Source organism: Passer montanus, unplaced genomic scaffold, assembly GCF_014805655.1.
Source record: "Passer montanus isolate IOZ18808 unplaced genomic scaffold, ASM1480565v1 scaffold64, whole genome shotgun sequence".
Lineage (NCBI taxonomy): Eukaryota > Metazoa > Chordata > Aves > Passeriformes > Passeridae > Passer > Passer montanus.
In genome coordinates this window covers 731,241-750,042 of record NW_024371482.1, presented here as the reverse complement: position 1 = coordinate 750,042, position 18,802 = coordinate 731,241, and the positions used below count along the sequence as shown (strand labels likewise).

The 18,802-nt window shown below is 41.8% G+C and overlaps 1 protein-coding gene across 1 annotated transcript in view; it reads left to right on the top strand.

Annotated features, from left to right (window-relative positions):
• The window catches only part of TOP1 (DNA topoisomerase I), a 65,982-nt gene that overhangs the window by 11,779 nt on the left and 35,401 nt on the right, over nucleotides 1-18,802 (top strand). Inside the window, exon 3 of the mRNA XM_039728126.1 lies at nucleotides 17,305-17,407. Within this exon, the coding sequence (XP_039584060.1) occupies nucleotides 17,305-17,407 (103 nt within the window). The remainder of the gene's footprint in view (nucleotides 1-17,304; nucleotides 17,408-18,802) is intronic.

Here is an 18,802-nt window from a genome sequence, read left to right as displayed (position 1 = left end):
AGAAATGCGGTGCAAGATGAGTGAGATGAACTCATAACAACAGTGACCTTGATTAACTTCTGCAGTGTTGCCCAATCCCTCTGTAGGTGTCATCTCCATCCATCTTTGCAGTAAGCAAGCACTGGCACAAATCAGAGTCTGAATGTCAGTGCTGTTAACTCTGATGCTCGCGAGTTGTCATCCTAGAAGTGTGTGGGTGTTTGGGTTACTTCGTCTTGCTCCATCAGATGGGACATCTCTCCAGCTGTCCAAGATACCTTTGGACGTGAATGTGGAAAACATTTGCATTTTTCAAGAGCCTTTTACACTTTTGCAATCTCCTATCCTCCTGCCTTCTTCCTACTCCAAAACCTGGAAGACTGTGAGAGGAGCTGTCATCTTGTCTGAGTCATGTTATCATAGCTGTGTATGTCACCTGCACTTCATTAGGGAGCATAAGCAGGCTGTCCTTGAAATACCTGTTTTTATGAGTAGATGGAGTCTTCTAATTTAAAATATGCTGCTCTCTAGATTTTGGTAGCTGTCATAAACAGTGTGTTTTATCATCAAGTGGGCTTATTCAGCATCACCTGTGTCTAAAGGAAGCTGCTTCCTGGGTTTTAGGCTGTTGTAATCGTATAGATATAAAAAGTACAGCTTGGCCCTTGATGCTCAGTGCTTGGCAGCTTTAGTTGTCAGCATGAGGTCTTGGGAGAGCCCAGTACAGTGTAGTTCATTTGCCCCAGTCTATAGTTTGTCCTGCAGTAGATGGAGGCTGCAGCTGGCAATAAGAAGGCTATCCCAGTAATTCAATTCTTAAATTGAATCCTGGGCAAAAGGCAGAAGCGGTTGAACTAGCAAGTGCATCATTTTCTTCTTTCACAAGTGAAGGTGTAAAGCTGTTGTTCTGGAAGCACTGCTTTAAGTCTAATATATTTTCTCCATCCTTCCTGTCCTCTTGTTGTGACTTCTGTCCACTGATGCATAATCATCAGTTTATGGTTTTGCTCCACATCACTGTCAAAACATGAGCTTGTCTGTGCACAGCAAAACATGGATTTACATTTGAACCATAGCTGAGTTAAAATTCTCCTTCCCTGTGTTCATGAGTGGGTCTCTCCTGCAACACGCATCCTGGGCAATATTTGCCTCTTTCAGGAATCTGATAGATTTTTCTTCAAAGCTGCCAGTGTTGCCTTTGCACACCAGTTGAATCTGGTCTGCGTGCACTTCAGCAGGCTGGGTACAGGGCTGCTGACAGCAGGAACAGCGAGTTCAGCAGGGGCACTGGATCTCCCAGGAGCTAATCTGTGCTTGGGCTGTGCCCATGGCTGCTCAGTGTGCCTGGTGAGAATGTGAAACGATGCTGACACCACGGCCACGTTTCTGAGGGATCAGAGCTTTGCTAAGTCTTTGTGTACTGAAGTTAGGGTGTATTTTTAAATGGTTTCCTTTGTAGGGAATGAGCTGTGGAGCATTGTTTTATGAAATAAGTCCCCTGTAGCTGTATTTCACAATAGCATGAAACAGTGTTAAAAACAGATGTGAGCCTCATTTATTAAGAGCAGAATTAGTTTGGTTTTAATTTAAGTTTTTGTGTTTTTTCTTCCTTTTTGTAAATACTCCATCCATTCACCCTAGCACAGGAGCAGATTCTAATCCAGAGTAAGAAAACTTGAATTCCAAAGGGAATTTGTTAGTGTTTGATTTTTTTTTCAAAGGTAAGTTTTTATATTGTCTTTTTGTGTGTATTAACATTTTAATTTCAGCAGAGCTCTGGAATTAGTCTTTGGCAATTAGCTCCATAGGTAACCAGAGTCAAACATGGCCTGGCTTTGTTTTTCCCCAGTACTAAGAAAAGTATTTAAAATTATTGTAGTACATGGACTACAAACAAGTATAATAACAAGTTACTTTTATCATAGTAGCTCCAGAGGCCAGACAAGTAAGTTTTCAACTGGTTTTCAGTTCAGGAAAGATGTAGTGTTCAGAAGAGCTTTCTTCTAAGCATCCATGAGGTGTTTGAAGGTTCAAGAATTAATGCAGATTTGAGTCATTTCCAGGTCTGTTATATCTGGTTCTGAAGGTGGTGTCATTTGGTCAGCGAGTGTCAGGGACACTTGTTTGGTTCCTCATCCTGTAAGCTCAGGCTCTTGCTTAAATCTTTCCTGCCTCTTCCCCATCACTGCCAGGTATTTTTAGGTGTGTATGTACTACTAGGTGTTGTGTTCAGCACTTTGCTAACTACAGGTATGTGATTTCCCAGATCCTGGCATCTGAATGGATTTAGTTACATTCAGATCAAATTACTTGGAGAGATTGATACTTCAAAAAGGCACAGACTTAGGTTGTCAGGCATCTTTGTACACCAAAAGTCAGAAGATGTTCTTCCCTGTAGATCACTGTAGTTTTCCCTTGCACTTAATCCACCCAGAATTACCCTTGTACATCAGATGTGCACGTAGTTTGTAAAACATTCTGTTATGGAACAGATGCTGGGTATGACCTTAAACTGTAGACTTTTCATAGTAGCAAAGTTAGATGGGGTTTTTTTGGTTGTTGTTTTGTTGGGGTTTTTTTGTTGTTGTTTTGTGGGGTTTTTTTTAGCTTATCATGTTTGGTATTAGCAAATTTCCTCCTTGTTTTACTTGTCCGTGCTTATGGCTTTCACTTGCAAAGGAAAATTGCAGTTTCTCTATCAGGGCAGCTGTCTTACTGTGAAGTGCAACAGGATTTCACTACTTGTCACAGTGGCTGCAGTGACAGAAAGTGTCTTGGTTTATATTTTGATCTCAAGTCACTCATACTGCAAAGTCTCTTGTTGTGAAAACCTAATGCTGAACTGTTTCTGTGGTCGTAGATCCTTTCTTGAGCAGAGACTGCTGTGCTGCTTTACCTCGTAGAGGCACAAACATGTCCTTGGGAAACCAGATTGAATTTACGTTGTATCCAACAAATTTGGGGTGTTTAGTACAATATCAGGAGAAAAGTATTCCTGTTACAAGCTGTTACTTAATTCTCATTTTTATTACACCCTTTTCTTCAGGAGTGTCTTGATCTCTTGGAACAAAGAGTTTTGAGAGGGGCCTGTGAAGTTAAGTATCTCATGTTGTTTGCTAATTTTCAGAATAGGTTATTCACAATTATTCTTTCTTCTGGTATTAGGGCTACTTGTCATGCAGCTTTCCCCACTGATGGACCCTGTTTAGTATTACACAGCCCATTAATGAAAGCAGAAGGCTCCAGGCTTTCACTGTTGGAGCCTTTTTACATCTGAGAGGATCAAGTACAAGGTGATCACAGGTCGCAATTGTGACCACAGGAAAATGAGCAAATTTTCCCTGGTCTGCTGGAGACTGGAGTACAGGAAATAAGATAATTGCTAGTTCAAAAATAATGTGGTGCACTTTAAAACTTGCAGAATAATGTCACTGAAATGCTTGGAAACTCAAACAGCTTAAATGTATTTGGGTATTGCAGTTTCAGAGGCTGCTGGGGCTGCTGTGCACTCCTGAGTAAAGCTGAATTTGCTCAGAGGAGAGTGAGCCTGGCTCTCTGCTGGATACCTGCAGAGTGCTCTCACTCCCACGTGTGGTTTTGTCTAGCACAGGCTTGAAATATTTGGGAGATCAGGACAGGAGGGAATGGTGCAGCTGCTGCTCTGGGCTCCTGGTGTAAGAATAAACTGCTAAATCAGCTGGTGTGGCTGCAGCTTCCATGCTGATATTAGTCATTCATGTAAAATTGATAATAAATTTTAATAAATGTATTGATTTCATTTTGACTCTATTAAGAATTATGATAACTTTAAAAAAATTGTCTCAACATACATAAAACTGGCAGCCAAGAGATTTCAAAATATTTCATAGCATTACAGCTGAATCATTCAGGAATAAATTATGGGACTGTAAATAGTCTTAAATGTTCATCTTGTTTCCTTTGCCTATTTCTGCTGTAAAATAATCAAATGGAAATAAATTTTATTTCCTAATGCATTGGAATACCCCTGAAAATAAGATTTATAACTTGAGTTTCTCACTTTAGGTTATATTAAAGAGAAATAACAGAGCCTTGAATCTTTATGGTCGCTTCTGTAATGCTCCTCATAGTTTTCAGGCATGTTTCTACCCCTCTCACCAGTCAACATTTTAAAAATATCTGGTTCCATGTTCAAAAAACTGGAAAACAGAGAATGTGATTATGTTGCAGTAGCTGTAAAACAGAAGCTCTGATATGATGGGAGCCTTTAGCTAAGCACTTAGAGTTTGAAGTGTAGTGATAAATGAACTTTTGATGACACTCTGCACCTGCAGCCTATTTCCTTTGGTTTAAACAGCTCATTTAGTGACTGTGGTAGTGGAGGGCATTTGAAAGCTAAAAAGAAAAAGCTGTTTCCACAACTTGTTATTTCTGCATAGGTAAAGAAAGGAGTGCTCTTAAAATTGAGGCACAAGGTAACCAGAATTGATTCAGTTCTGTTTTTGAGGACTATGCTTGCTTTCTTTTAGATGGGAAATAAATTGCATAAATATTTCCTCCCCTTCATGTCTTATTCAAGGCAGATTCGAGTTTTTTATGGGGTGGAATGTGAAAATATTGGCTCTGTGTTCCATGAAGAGATGCCAGCTATTAGTTTTTAAAAAAGAAAAAAGAAAACAAACCAGCAAACAAAACACAACAAAAAAAACCCCTCACCAAACTGATAATACATTGCATGGAGTTTTTTAATTGAAGAAGCTAGGAGTGTACCATGCATAATAATGTAGCCACAGCCTTTTATCCTGTGTCAATAGGTTATGCTTTATATTCAGGTATTTGTAGTGGTGTGATGTAACAGCTGTCAACTAGTGAGATTTGGCCTGGATTTAACATAATAAACAGATTACAGCTGCGTGAAGAGATTAAAATCAGTGACTTAAAGTAACATTTTGTAAATTGAAGACTTGCAGTGGAATTTAGTACACCATATCTAGGAGCTACTTATTAAAATATTGCAGTCATAGTCTTACTTTCACACTACCTTGTCCTACACTGCTCTGTGATCCTTCTTTCTGCATCCTCCTTCCCTTCCTTCAGAAGACTCAGGAGTACAAAAGTGCAGAAATCTCAACTGTCATTAAACATTTACCTTGTGTTGACTTTCTTGTGTGTTTTAGCTGGAATCAGATTTCTTCTTGTATGCTAATTGTGGTAAAATCCCCTTAAGGCTGGGGAATTGCATTCCCTCCCTGGACTTGAGAATGGGACTTGTGGCAAGGCAGATGCTGATAAAATGCTTCTAGACACTGCTGGAATTGGCCTCTTGAGGGTGGATGATCAATTAACTCACCCACAATGGGGACAGAGGTGAAATCGGGCTGTATCCATCCACTGCAGCCCTATGCTTTAAGGGAATCACTGTAGATACGAGGAAATAAAAAAGACCCAGCCAAAAAAATCCTGTCTGGGATCATTGTGGAAGTTGCTCCTACAGTGAGGAACCAGCTCAGGTGTAATAAAAATAAGTTCACAGTCTTCTAAAACAAACTTACTCTAAAACTTCAGCTATGCTGCCCCATCAGTTCAGCTTAATGAGAATGATATTAAACAAGTAGGAGAATAATCTGACTCTGGTATTGCTTGGTAGAGGTGGTGTAAAGCTTCTACCAGCCACTCTTTTTGTCTTGTGCATTCAATTTACATTCTCAAACTAAGCATTGCAGAGGCTTGTTCCCAAGGGTGCTGCCTCTTTAGCTTTCCTCCCTGCAGCAAGCAGGAGCCCAGCACTGGCCAAAGCCACGCGGAGTTGTCAAGGCATGGTTAATAAAAGGCTTTGAGCAAATGCCATTAGAGCCTCTCCCTGAGGACGCTGAGCCTGTACCACTCCCATGTGTATAAACTGTGTGATCCTGGCTGCTGGCACAGGCTGGCCATCCACTGCTGCAGGAGAGGCAAGTCAATGCAACTGCTTTTTTTCCCCCCCCTGATTTGTTAAATTTCTCCTTGGGGGAGCCCTTGTTCTGGATTAGGATAGCCAAAGACGCCAGCCCTGTCCTTGTGTGGTGTTGGTGTGAACACTGGCCCTGTGTGAGCTGCTCTTGGGACATCACTCTTGTGCTAAGGAGGTATCAGGATTGCAGGTAGTCTTTAAAAAAAATTCATTTTCCATGAATCCAATTACAGTAGTGATTTACACAGCCAGCAAGAGAAAATGTTTTTCCAGTTGACATCACTGCAAGGTAATTACTCCTGACAACACAACAGCTTTCTTGTAATCGACTACAGTTTTAAAACTTATAATATCAACCTATTTTTAAAATATGGCTGACGTCTCTATTATCATCTGTAAGGACGAGGATTTGTCGTTGTTCGCCCCTGTTTTCTCCTGGTTCACCTTGTAAGTCTGCATGCAGTAATCAGCTGTTGGCTTTGCATCACAAATTGTGCTGTTTGCACCTTTCCAGGCTAATGATGGTGTAAAGAGCATTTGGAGGCGGAAGGAGCTTGTGCTGGGGGCACTGACTCAGTGTGCGGATGGGTACAGAACATGAAGTTCTCTTGTCTGCACTGCGAAGTTGTGACAGATTGCACCAAAAGATTCTCTTTGCTCTTGACCCGCTCTGTTGAAGTAACTCTCAGAGCTGTTCCTGGGGCAGTTCTTTGCCAAAATTCTCCCGAAGGTGATCCAGCTCTTGCCTACCTGTGTTTACAGTGAGGCAGCAGCGCTGTCACTGCATGCTGTGCTGGAGTTCTTGTGCTGCAGCTGAGCACTGGCTCAGGTTCTTCCAGCTTGGAAGCAACCAAAGAGTTAAAGTGCCTTTGGTGTATGTGCACTTGGTGTTTCAGTCCACCTGGCTTGCACATCCCACCTGAGAAGGGACTGATGAAGAGTAATGTGTTGTCCCCAAAATTCTGCAGCCAAAACGGTTTGCCAAGAGCTCTTAAAGGAAGAGATTCCTGCAAACCAGAAAAATAAGGGTTAATAAAAAAAGGGCTTTGCTTTAGATAATGTTGAAGTAAGGGATAGGTTATCTCCTGCAGTCCCTGATAGCTCCGAAGTCTAAACAGGGCTGTAAATGTTGGGATTGCCCTGTTTGTTCACCTTCTGCCCTGGCTCTCCAGGGGTGGTGCCCTGGTTCTTTCTCCTCAGCCTCTGGTGGGTGACCTGGCCGTTCTTTGTCTCTGTCTCCCGCACACACATCCCTCAGTGCGGTGGGTACATCCCTCCCTTTGTCTCTTCCCGGGAAAAGATTTTGTGTGACAGCACCGCGTGACAGTTTGTGCGCCGAGCTGTGCATCTGTGCTAAAGGTTGGTTTCTTTCTGACTGTGAAAATAGGATTAGTCCCCCTTGCATTATCTATTTGAATGCCCTGAAATTTTACCTTCTTTCATAATTTTAAGCTAGTTTTACACCCCTGGATGCCAGACTGGTTTGTGAACAGTTGTCCAGGCTTTCCTGGCGAGTCCGTCTGTCCTGCCGTGCCGGTTGTGTTAGCTGTGCTTTGCGCAATAGGGAAGAAGCAGGGGAGAACTTGGAAAATCTTGAGATTAGATGGTGTAGCAAAAGTTTTCAGTATTAGTAGACCTGAAATCCGCAAGGAATCTGCTTTTATAAACTACTTTTCCCCCTTCCTGTCGATTTGTAACAGCTGTTTGTGCTCAGCCACAGTCACTTTATGTACCTGTAAGTCCTTCAGGATTCCAGTCTTGTATATTTGTGTATTAGCAAATGGGGATGCAGATGGAGCTACAATATGTGTAAGGCTTTTGAAACCTCAGAGGTATCTATGATTAAACTTGTTTCCCCTAGATCTGCTTGTGCTCTTTAGATCCCACACTCTGCCTCATCCCAGCCTCCTGATGTGCAGGAGTGTGGGCTATGGCTGTTAGATTTTGAAGCAGAAGTGTGTCTTAGTTTTGCTTCTTTTTAAAAGGTGGATGTGCAGTGCAGAACTTTGTTTCTTCATGTGGTTGCAGACTCATAAAGCAGCAGGAAAAAACTGCTGAAACCATTTCTACCCCAGTAAGGGAAGGCAAGGAACTCCAGTTCTAAATGGAGGAGGCAGTGGAAAATAAGTACTTCCACTCATAAGAGTGTAGCCTTATAAGAATAAATATCACTGGGGACACGAATGAGTTTGCTCTTGGTTCCTTAGGAGACTGCTCTGGATGTAACTCTCTTCATGCCAGCACAGCAGCATTTTAAGCTGTTCACTGACACCGGTCATTTCCCTGAAGTTTTAATTTGCTGTTCTGTTTTATTCTGCTTTGTTAGTGGAAACATACTAATGGGTTTCAGTCTCTGACTCTTATATATAACAGTTACAGGAGAATGTTTTACATCTTGGGAATCCCTGGAAACACATGTTTCTGTTCACATGGAACTTTTTTGGTTTTGAATGCAAATAATGGATTGAAACTTCATTGTTGCCTCTCGGTCGGGAGCCCTTTGGCATGTGTAAGAAGCAGCTATTAATTTAGCCTTTCTGTCCTGATCAAACATGTATTTTCATGCTTTATAAGGCTTCCTTGGACTTGTTCTTTGTGTAATATTGTCTAGTGCAATTTTACTTGCAGTGATTTTATGCATTTGTTAGAACAACTAAGATCTGCTGCGGAATGGGCATTTGTGAACGTGCCACCTCTTTGGGAAGAGGCCATGCAAAAGGTGCTGACAAGTCATTAAACTTGCTGCTTCTGTCTACACCATGAGTTGTTTTGTTGCAGGATGCCTGTAGTGTAGCAGTTTCTTAAGGTTAGCATCCCTGTATGCCACACAGCTATCTCAATTACTTAAGCATTAATTACCCACAGAGTATTAGCTGCTTCCCCAGCAGGTGAAAAAGTGAGGTGCACAGAAAATAAGCAATTAATCCAGTGTGGCTGAAAAAAAAAACTTGAAGAAGGGCTCAAAACATGTGCACTAAGAGTGTCTGTCCTCTTTCTGAAGAGGCTCTTAAAACACATCTTGCTTTGCCTCCCGAGCCTCTGCAGTCTGGGTGAGATTGATGAAATGCCAGCAGTGACATTTGCTTCGGGTTAACTTCATCTCCCAGAGGCTCCAGTCACACAGGGTAGGAGTGATCAGTCAGGTTTTTTTCTGGCATCCTTAATGTCTCCCTGATAAGCTTTTAATGTTTGGGGTATGGACAGGTGTACACACCAGCTTGTCCTGTCCTGGGGCCACCATGTGCTGTCCCTGTCAGCAGTGCTGGCACGTTGTTTTACCTCTCTTCCTTGGATTGAAGTTGTCCTGAGGTTTCAGTGGAGCAAAAGGTGCATTGATGTTGTTTTCCAAACTTTGTGTTTTAAACAAGCTATGTAATATCCTTGCTTGCATACTAAAACTGGAACATGGGGAACTTCTTGGGAAGTTGGTGGAGCTGTTCTAAAGGACTGAGTGGCTGGACACAATATCCACCTGTCTCTATTCTCCTGTGAAGATTCATCACCAAGTCGTTCCATTGGTTTTCTCTTTTCCCTCTATTCAAAAGCAAGGGATACTGGGCCTTCAAATGACAAGATTAATGAAGAATGCAGTGTCTAAGGGGTCTGTCTTGTTCTGAAGCCAAGTTTCCCAGACGGGTCCTTTTAAGGAAAAAGACATAATATCTGTCTGGCCCTGGAGCATCAAGTAACTGCTGAAGTGTGGAGAGGGGTTGTGAGGTCCTTGGTTTTACTGTGTTTCTATCAAAAGTACTAAGTTTTCAAGCTTTGGCAGAATTGGGTACAATGTGGTGTGGTCAGTTGTGGCTCCGCTCAAAACAGGTTTTGTCTCAGAGTAAATATAGTCTGGGAAATGAATAGACTCAAATCTATTCAGTTGTGCTATATTCCTTCATTTGAGCCCTTAGAAAAAGGAAGAATGCTCTCTGGTAGTTTTAGTAATAAAGTTCCTGCCCTAGAATGGAAAAACTGTTGGGTTGTTCTGCTGTAGGTTTTTTTGAGTTTTCACAACTGTTTTTTCTTCTATATGAAGAAGATTGGAAAATGAATGACTGCAGATCTAAACTTCACAGTAAAGAGCTGCATTGTGTATTCCACTTGTGCTTAGTCACAGTTAGTTTAGTTGCTTTGCAGTAAACTATAAAACTCAGATTTTATCTGGTTTATGAAGGGAAACAGTGAAGTGTTGAATTGTCAGCATCCCTCAACTGCTGCAGCTGACCCAGTGAGGCACCTGAAGTGAAATAAGCTCGTGATAGCGCAGTAGCTTATTTCATTTAAATTTGATTTCAAGGAAGGCTTTAAGGATTTAAATTTGTTTAGCAGTGTAGATTGTGGAGATCTCTTTATAAACACTGGTAAAAGGCTTTGTGTCAAGTTGCTTTTGGAATGGATATCTTTGCCATTAAGTATGGCGTTATGAAATGAGGAAGCAGAAGCCAGACAGTCTTGCTTCATTATCATTGTAGTTTCTTTCCTTTTTTGACTGAAAACCCAGATCCTACTTCTGCTATTGAATTTCAGGCTTAGGTTATGGGAGACTCAAGTGGTGGTTTCACTGTTTCAGTCACTCTCATTTCAGTATTCCAAATGTTTTGTAGTGAGTTATTGCAGAAATAAACCAGCACAGCAAACAGACCTGCAATGCTTTCTCAGGGTAAATGTTTTATGTGGATTCTGCAGTTGTGTAAATAGGGCTGGTAAGTGACATATCCAGTTTCACTTGGGAAGTTTATTTTAGATTATGGTTTTCTACTCCAATGTATCATCCATAATACCATCATCTCTCTGAACAATGCCTTCTGGGTATGGTTTTCTGCTCTTGACACGTGTAGCTGTGCAGAAAGGTTTTCCAGTTTCTGTACCTTTCATATGTACACTTCAGTTTTCTTTGTCTGCCTTGCTTTATTGGGAAAATTGTTGTCTCCCATACCTAGCTGCAGTTGTTTTCTGCCCAGGAGCTTCTCTTCTCTCTTTTCTGGGCCACAGCAGTGTCAATCCATTTAAATAAATTCCAGAAGTGCTGTTTCATTGATTACTGGAACACCATGACCATAATGTGACTTCCTCTAACTGGAATACAAATATTGTAGAAAAGTTTACACCTCTTCCAGATTGCTCAGGAGGGATTATTCTACCTAGGTTTTAAATGGTTAAATCAAGACACATAAAGTCAGATGACTTGTCCAGAGTTAAAACCTGTTCAAGAGTGAGGGTCCCTGTGCCTTAGACCATGCCATGTTTGCTGTATGGTGGTTTTTCTGAGCCCTGAGCCACACAGGGCCTGCAAATAGGATTTTATAACTCTGCCACCATGTTTGCTTTCTCAGGCAAGATTTATAAATTGACCAGCACCTCGCAGAGTGGCCTTTACACGTGGGATTGCATTGCCTGTTTAGGTAATGTACTATAACCCCGTCACTATCTGTGTTACAGATCTCGGATAATGACTGAATGTTACACTCTCTACTGGCTGGTATCTGTGTATTGTAAAAGTTAGTGCAACACTAGACCCTTCTGGTCAGATGCCAAGGGCAAAAGTATGTGTTCTTTGCCAGGAACATGAATAATATTTAGACACCTTGGACTACATTCACACGTTTGAACACTCACAACCCTGCTGGCATCATTTCATCAACTAAACTGCAGTAATTTAATAGTAGTCTTTATGTACAGAATGGAAGAGATTAAAACTTTAAAAGTAATATGATTTGACAAAATAAATGGAAAAAAATTCCTTGAAAGTAAGAAGTCTTTTTCTGATAATCTGCATTTTAGTATGAATGCTTAAAAAGAGAGCCTGTGGGGGAGGGAAAGAAGCTGTAAAATTCATTTGGGCAATAATAAAGAGACTTTAAGCTTTGCTTACTATTGCATCACAATCAGAGAGAAGAATTCAGGCTAACTAGTAAAGAGGCTGCTGTGGAGTACATGGCCTTACATGAAGGTGGTGTTTCAGCTGAGAAGAGACTGACCATTTTTCCAGGAAGTTTTTGAACTTGACCAGCTTTTGAACCTAATCCAGTGTTAGAGTTACCTCTCTTTCAGCTGCATAATTTAACAGTGGAACTGGAGAAGCCTTTTTTAAGACTCTCTTCTCCTTTCCAGAGAGGCTGAGAAGACCCTGCTGGTTTCATCTCTGCCAATACCAGAGGGTTTCTTGCTCATGCTTCAAGTTGAGTACAAGAGAGAGCCCTGTTCTCATGCACAGCAGTCATCCTGAAAGCCTTGAGAGCTCATTTGCTTCTCCTGTAACACACAACTAACACTGAGGAATTGGATTTAACTCAGGGCAGAAATTTCAGCCACTCATCTGAAGCAGAAGTGTTACTGGAATAACAAGAAGTTAAAAATGTTGGTAACAAGATGGATTTTTCATGCTGTGTCCTCAGATTTTGGGCACAGATTGCATTTCCAGGAATCCAGACAGCTTAAATCACCATTCTGGACATAGTGTAGAGAAGTATTGAGATGATGCATAAACTCAAGCATACACAGCATTAGAAGTATTTCTAGCAAGAGGAAAAGAAACTGGGATGTTTCTGGAACCAGAAGGAGAATACAAAAAGTCCTTGTCCATAGAATCTAGTAAGACATTTTAAAGAACAAAGAAACCTCTCCGTAAGCAGATTAATGAGCTATTCAAATTGTGCTCACAAAAACTTAGAAGAAGGTGAACAGAAAGACAGCAAATCTGAAAGGATAATATTTATCTGGAAAAGCTACTGTTGACCAGAAATTGAGGTTACCAGGTGTTAATTTGCTGGCTACCTCACTTAATTGGGGAAAAATTAGAAGGAACCAGATTGTGCTCAGACTTTTTTTTTTCAGTTCTTAAAAAAAAATTCTAGTGCAAAGTGATGGAAGAGAAATAAAAGTGGGGGGGTGGGAGTGGGATAAAATGGCATCTGTAGGATCCTGTATCGTGTACCAACACTATTCTCTTGACAGCTGTACTGGTTGGGCATACAAGAGCTTATGCCCTTCTCTGATTTCAGTATTTTGTTAGAAAAGTTGCTGTCAAAACTGCAATATGAATGTAGGAAGTAGTCCGACTTCCCTTGATTGTGACATGTAAGTAGTATTTTGGAAGGTGTGCAGAGATAGGTGTTCACAAGTGTTTTTGTGGCAAATGAATTTGGCTCGTGAATTAAAACATCACAGTCCCACATAATTGTTTTGTCACCAGACTAATTAAGCTAAGGGTTGTGCTTGTTATGAAAGGGGACCACTCACCTCTGCCATCTGTTGGGACTCTTCCTCTCCAGGTGACAACTGCCTGCTGGAAGAGGCTTTTTTTTGCCTTCATCCCTGTTCTTGCCATGCTGCAGTTGGAGATGCCTGACCTTTTACAGCTCTGTTCCTGGATAAAGAGTAAAACTTGCCTGTTCCAGGCAGACACATATACAAGTATTGCAAATAGGGTTATGACTCAGCCTTTCCCCAGGGACTCAGCGCTGGAGCGAAGGCGGAGCAGGGAACAACACAGAGCCACAGACCAAAAGTGCTTAGAATTTCCCATCCTTAACTCAGCGTCCTTGTAATCTAACAGAGTTAAAAGATGAATCAACCCTGCAAAAATGCAGAGCTGCTCGTGATTTGTTGGAGGTACAGGGGAATGGCAGGAATAGTACAGGGACTGCGGTAATCTTTTGGAGACATACCAGGCTCAGCATTAACAGACAGAGATCCAGTGCCAGAGACATCAAGCTTTCTAGAACAGAAGAGATGCCAAAAGCTCTGTTTGGGCTAGAGGATACTGAAGGGAAAGCCTCAGGGGTAATGGATGCTTGCCCAGTGAGCATAACCTCTGTCCCTGCTGTAACCTTGTGCTGAAGAGAGACTTTGCATTTTCAGAAATATTTAAATGTCACATAAGCTTTTGGGGGTTTAAACTTTGCTCACGGTAGATGGTGGATTTTGCTAATGGTCTTGGAGAAGGAGTAGTATTTATCTCCTTGTTTAGTGTTAGAGGGATCAGACATTCTTACTGGAAGACATATAAGGCAGGAAACAAATCTGAATGTGTGATAATGTCAGAGCTCTTTCTGTAGCTGATGTGAGGCTGGACTTAGTCAACTACTAATCAGCTGCAAGCTGGGAGAGAGTCACTGGAGGCTGGAAGATTCTTCTAGGAATCAATATGCTAAATATATCAAGGAAGATACATTACAGACAGGAACACTTCCCGTTGATTGCCTGGGAGCTGATGAGGCTTGGAGTGAGGTGGCCCCGTTCCCAGCTCAGTCATCTGTTGCCTTAGTTCAGTCAGAGGTGATGCTGCCCTGGTTCCTGGCAAGTGGGTGCACAAATGGGAGTGAAATGGCTTAAACTTGTTTCATGTCAGCCACCAAATAATCATTGGCATGGACTCATAGATAAAGCCAGTCTGGAACAAAGCATTTTTGTGTAGAATGCAAAAAAAAAAGGAATCTTGTGCTTTTTTAATGACCCAGTCTCCTGAACTTCATCCAGCTCCACCCTCAACAAAAAAAGAAAGACCAAGAGCTTTAATGCTTTCTGAAGACATACAGATGTCAGTTCAAGACAATTGAATAAACTCTTTTGAAGTCTTCATTCTTAACCTACCTCATGGCATCGTGCCGGAAAGCAACACCATGGAGTTTGAATACTAGGCAAATATTCCAGAATAATTTAATCCTTAGGTGATATGCCTGGGAGGTAGACCTCCACGGAAGTACTACATTTAAAGTGTTGTTCATTGTGAGAGACACCAGGCAGTTCTGCCTTGACATCTTTTTGCTTTTGGTTTGAGACCATGCACAGGACCCGTTGTTCCCCAGCCACTGTGGCCTTTGGGCCTGAACAGCTCCATGGAAGACCTTCCTGTTAGCAGTCCTTTGGTAGACAACAAAGGAAAGCTGTCTGGCAACAAATCCTAGCAAGCAGAGCTAGTTTAACTGGTCAAGCTCTCTTTTTTTTTATTTTTTTTTCCTGCAGTACCAGGCTTTAATTGCCTGAAAATACCAAATCATTGTAAGCAGAGCCAAGGGTTGAGGAAACAGATATTCAGTTCAAGCAATTGTAGGGTATATCCCTGGAGCTGGTTTCCAAGGGTAAATATTAATTTCAGCTGTAAAGCACAAGTCAGCTGCAAGGAAATCTGGTGATCAAGATAAACTGTTCTGTTACCTGCTTTTCTTGGTGACAAGTCATCGTGTGGCTGTTACCTCTAAAAAGGATAGCTCTGAGCACAGTCACACACGTTTTCCATTGATTGGTTGATAGGAAAAATTGATTGTGTGTGTGCTATACTGTGACTGTACATAGCTCTGTGTACAGCATCACGCTGGTTTCTCTCGCAATTTACCTATTCATCAAGTGTAAATAGCTGCTGTTTGCTGCAGCCAGGGCTGTGGGAATCAGTGAGTAAACCCTCTGTGGAATAAACCCCAGGCAGTTTGCAAACAGCCAGAGCTTCCAGCTCCTGGCTGAACTGAAGAATCACAAGTGTGAAACGCATTGCGAAAACATTTTTGCCAGTGAAATGTGTGTTGTCCTGGTGGGAAGAAGGGCTCAGAGAAATTGCTTCTCTGCAGTTCAGAGCGTGTGGGTGTCTGGTCCCCACACAGTTTGCTAGAGATGCCTGCAGACTCTGCCTGCTGCGAAAGAGATTTTGCTCTTTAGGTACTCGAAAGCTCTTGGGTGCTTTATGCTGTAACACCAAATGTTCCACAAAACCTGCCACGTGTATATCAAAATATGGAAAACTTAAGCTCTGCGATTTAAATGTGTGCACTGTGTACACCAGAGCACCAGGAAACATTGCTGAGTTCAGGGGGATGGAGGAAAGGTGCACAGGGCAAGTTGGCGGCTTGAACGTCAATATTCTTGTGTTGGTTTATCTTGAATTTCTGCTGGTGTCTGAAAGCAAACCCTGAAGTTACAGAAAGCAATAGGTTAAAATCGTGTTCTGTGGGTATGTTTCTTCTAAATCCATTTGAATGTTTTGAGGTTTTAAGAGCTGGTGTCAGTTAAGGAGAAAAATGAATTTGTGGCGAAAGACTTGGAGTCAGGAGGATGAGGCTTGTTCCTGGCTCTGCAGTGCATTTCCCATGTGATTCTGAAAGTCACAAAATCCTTTTGTTGCAGTTTCCTATTCTTAGTGCCGGGATAGGAGTCTTTTTAGAGGAATGGTAGCATATTTGCATCTTTACAATTAACGAAGCATTAATACCTTAGATCCAGGATCTCTGGTGGAAATTCTAGCACTGGTATCTGAAAAACAATTGCCAAAGTCAGCACAGATTTTAGGTTTCTTGAAGAGCCTGGTTAATTTTGGTTACTTTTGAGTAGCATGTTCAAAATAAAACCTGGGGGGAGTCTTTGGGTATTGCATATATTCCTCCCATTATACTGACCTTCACTATAAATGGCCTTTTGAGGTGGTTTTGAGGTGCTAGTTCAGCCTCATCTCCTTTTCAATATACTTGTAAAAAATGCTTGCAAATGCATTTATTTGCAATTCAACTGTGTTGCTCTTTTTCTCTGCTGAATTCATTTCCTTGGTGCTTTAAAGGACTTCATTGTACAGCACAGTTGTCACTGAGGATGGGAAGTGTCACTCAGAGTAGAAGCTGATAGCAATAAAATTACTGTGTTCCTGTAGATTCACTTGAGTGCCAACTCCCATTTCTGACCTGTCACATAATTGGGACCCGCCCTGACCTGTGTAGGTGGGTGACCACCAACACAGCTCATTACAGCTGTCAGGTTGCATTTCCTTGGTGGGGCTGTTATCGGAGGGAGGTAAATGTGTCCTGCAGTAGAGAAGCAGGAGGAGAGAATTCTTGCTCCTTTTCACCCTTTCTTTTCATTTTCTGCCATTACTCCCCATTTTCCTTGCCTGCTGCCTGTCATGTTATATACTGTTGGGGATAAGAAAGAAATGGTTTTAATTCACAGCAGGGAGAAGGGAAGGATGCTTTGTCAAGATTAAATACTTGTGGAAATAGAAGTATTAAATTTTGGGATTCAACAGGTCTGACACCTCAGCTTTGTGCTTTGTTCCTATATCCTTTCTGTGTATTCAGCATGAATCCTTGGAGGCATAGGAAGCCAGGCTGCCCATCTGCCAAATAAGGTTGAACTTGCTATATCTATAGGTATCTAGTTAATGGAAGGATTGCATTTCTTCAGGGTCTATAAAGCATTTAAAGGTCGTTGAACTAAAGACCGTGAAAATGCAGCTGTTGCCAAGATGAATTAACTTGTGCTGCAGGAACAATGAATCCATTTAGGACCTCTGAAACCAAGAATTTTGTTACAAATTTTGAATCACAAAAATACTAGAATGCGGTGGGGAAAAATGCAGAGGTTCACGAGGGAGGTGTGGAGTTTTCTCCCAATTTAATTTCTTTTGTTTTCTCTGCTTACAGATTCTCACAAACACAAAGATAAACACAAAGACCGAGAACACCGGCACAAAGAGCACAAGAAGGACAAGGATAAAGACCGGGAAAAGTCCAAGCACAGTAATAGGTGAGGGAAAAGTGGATGAAGTCTTTGTAGGCTAAAAAACCATTGAATGTGCAGTCTTACATTACTACTCTGATAATAAATGAACATGAAATTGCTACATTTTGAGTGTGGTTTTGTAAGTGTGGGAGCTTTAAGCCTGATTTTTGTCGTTGCCTGCATTTCCATGTGGGTGGCTGGAGCTGTGTATCTTGCAAATGTGAGCTGATACTAATGTATAAAAGATTATTGTAGTTAGAGTTGTTAAAGGTGTAGAACACTACCTCAGCCTTCCCTTCATGCAGATTGGTGGGTTTTGTTCATAATCTTTTGTGTGTGGTTCCAGTTGTTTGTCAGGAGTGTGGAGTTCTCTTCATGCTGGTACAGACCCCCACTGCTTTAGCATAGTGAGACCCCCATGTGGCTACTGAGACTTCTCCTAATCAGAAGTGCCTGGAAAGATGGTCCCCCAGAATGACAGTGGTATCCTTGCCTGCCACCACAGTGGCTGAATATCCCACTGTGTGAGGCAGCACTGGGAAACTGCTGGGTTAGAGGGATCCCAAAGGATTGTGTGCTGTTTAGTCCAATGTGATTTATACATTACTCTGCCACTGGATGGGGAAGGTGTTTCATGCCAGTCACTTGCCAGGTCACCCACATTGATGTGATGGCCTGTAGCTCTTGAGCTGCTGGTCCATTTGCTCCCTAGGCTGGGTTGTGAGCTGCACAAACCAAGATGTGGAGGTCTGTGTGATGATTTGGTGTGGTGGAGCATGGGGCAAATACGTCACAGCTAGGATGTTACTCAGGGAAATTTTCCTTGTTGTAAGTCCTGACACACAAGTGTCATGGAGCCTAAATGGCCACCAAAACTTGCAAAAGCCAGTCCCTGGAGGGAAAGTTTCTGGTGTGACACTTGGTGAATGACAGATAGTGTTTATGCTGTGGGCAAGCAATTGTATTAAATAATTGCTGTGCAACTGTCCGAAAAGGAGCAAAAAACTTTGTGTTAACAACGATTTCTATTTAAAAGAAGCATGAAAAGGAGGGAGTCTGTGCAGAGAAGTGGGTTTGTTTTATGGGGCTCACACTTGCTTTGAATTTTCTGTGATCTTATGACAAGTTACATGAGCCTACTGTTCCATAATGTGTCTTTGATGGGGAAAAACCCCTAGGCAAATAACTTGCATTTGCTGGCTCTCACAACAAGGATGAAATTCTTTGGACATGTTCTTTGCCTTTGTTCGCACATCTATATTGCCTTGATTTCCAGTTTTCATTTTCCTGATCATCAGGCACCGTAAAACTGACTGCCTCACATGTCCAAATGTTCATTGCTTAGCTTGAAAAACCATTCTCCTAAAATCTTAGCAGAGCACATTCTTTTGTAAGGAGTAATGTAAGCGCTGTCTTTAA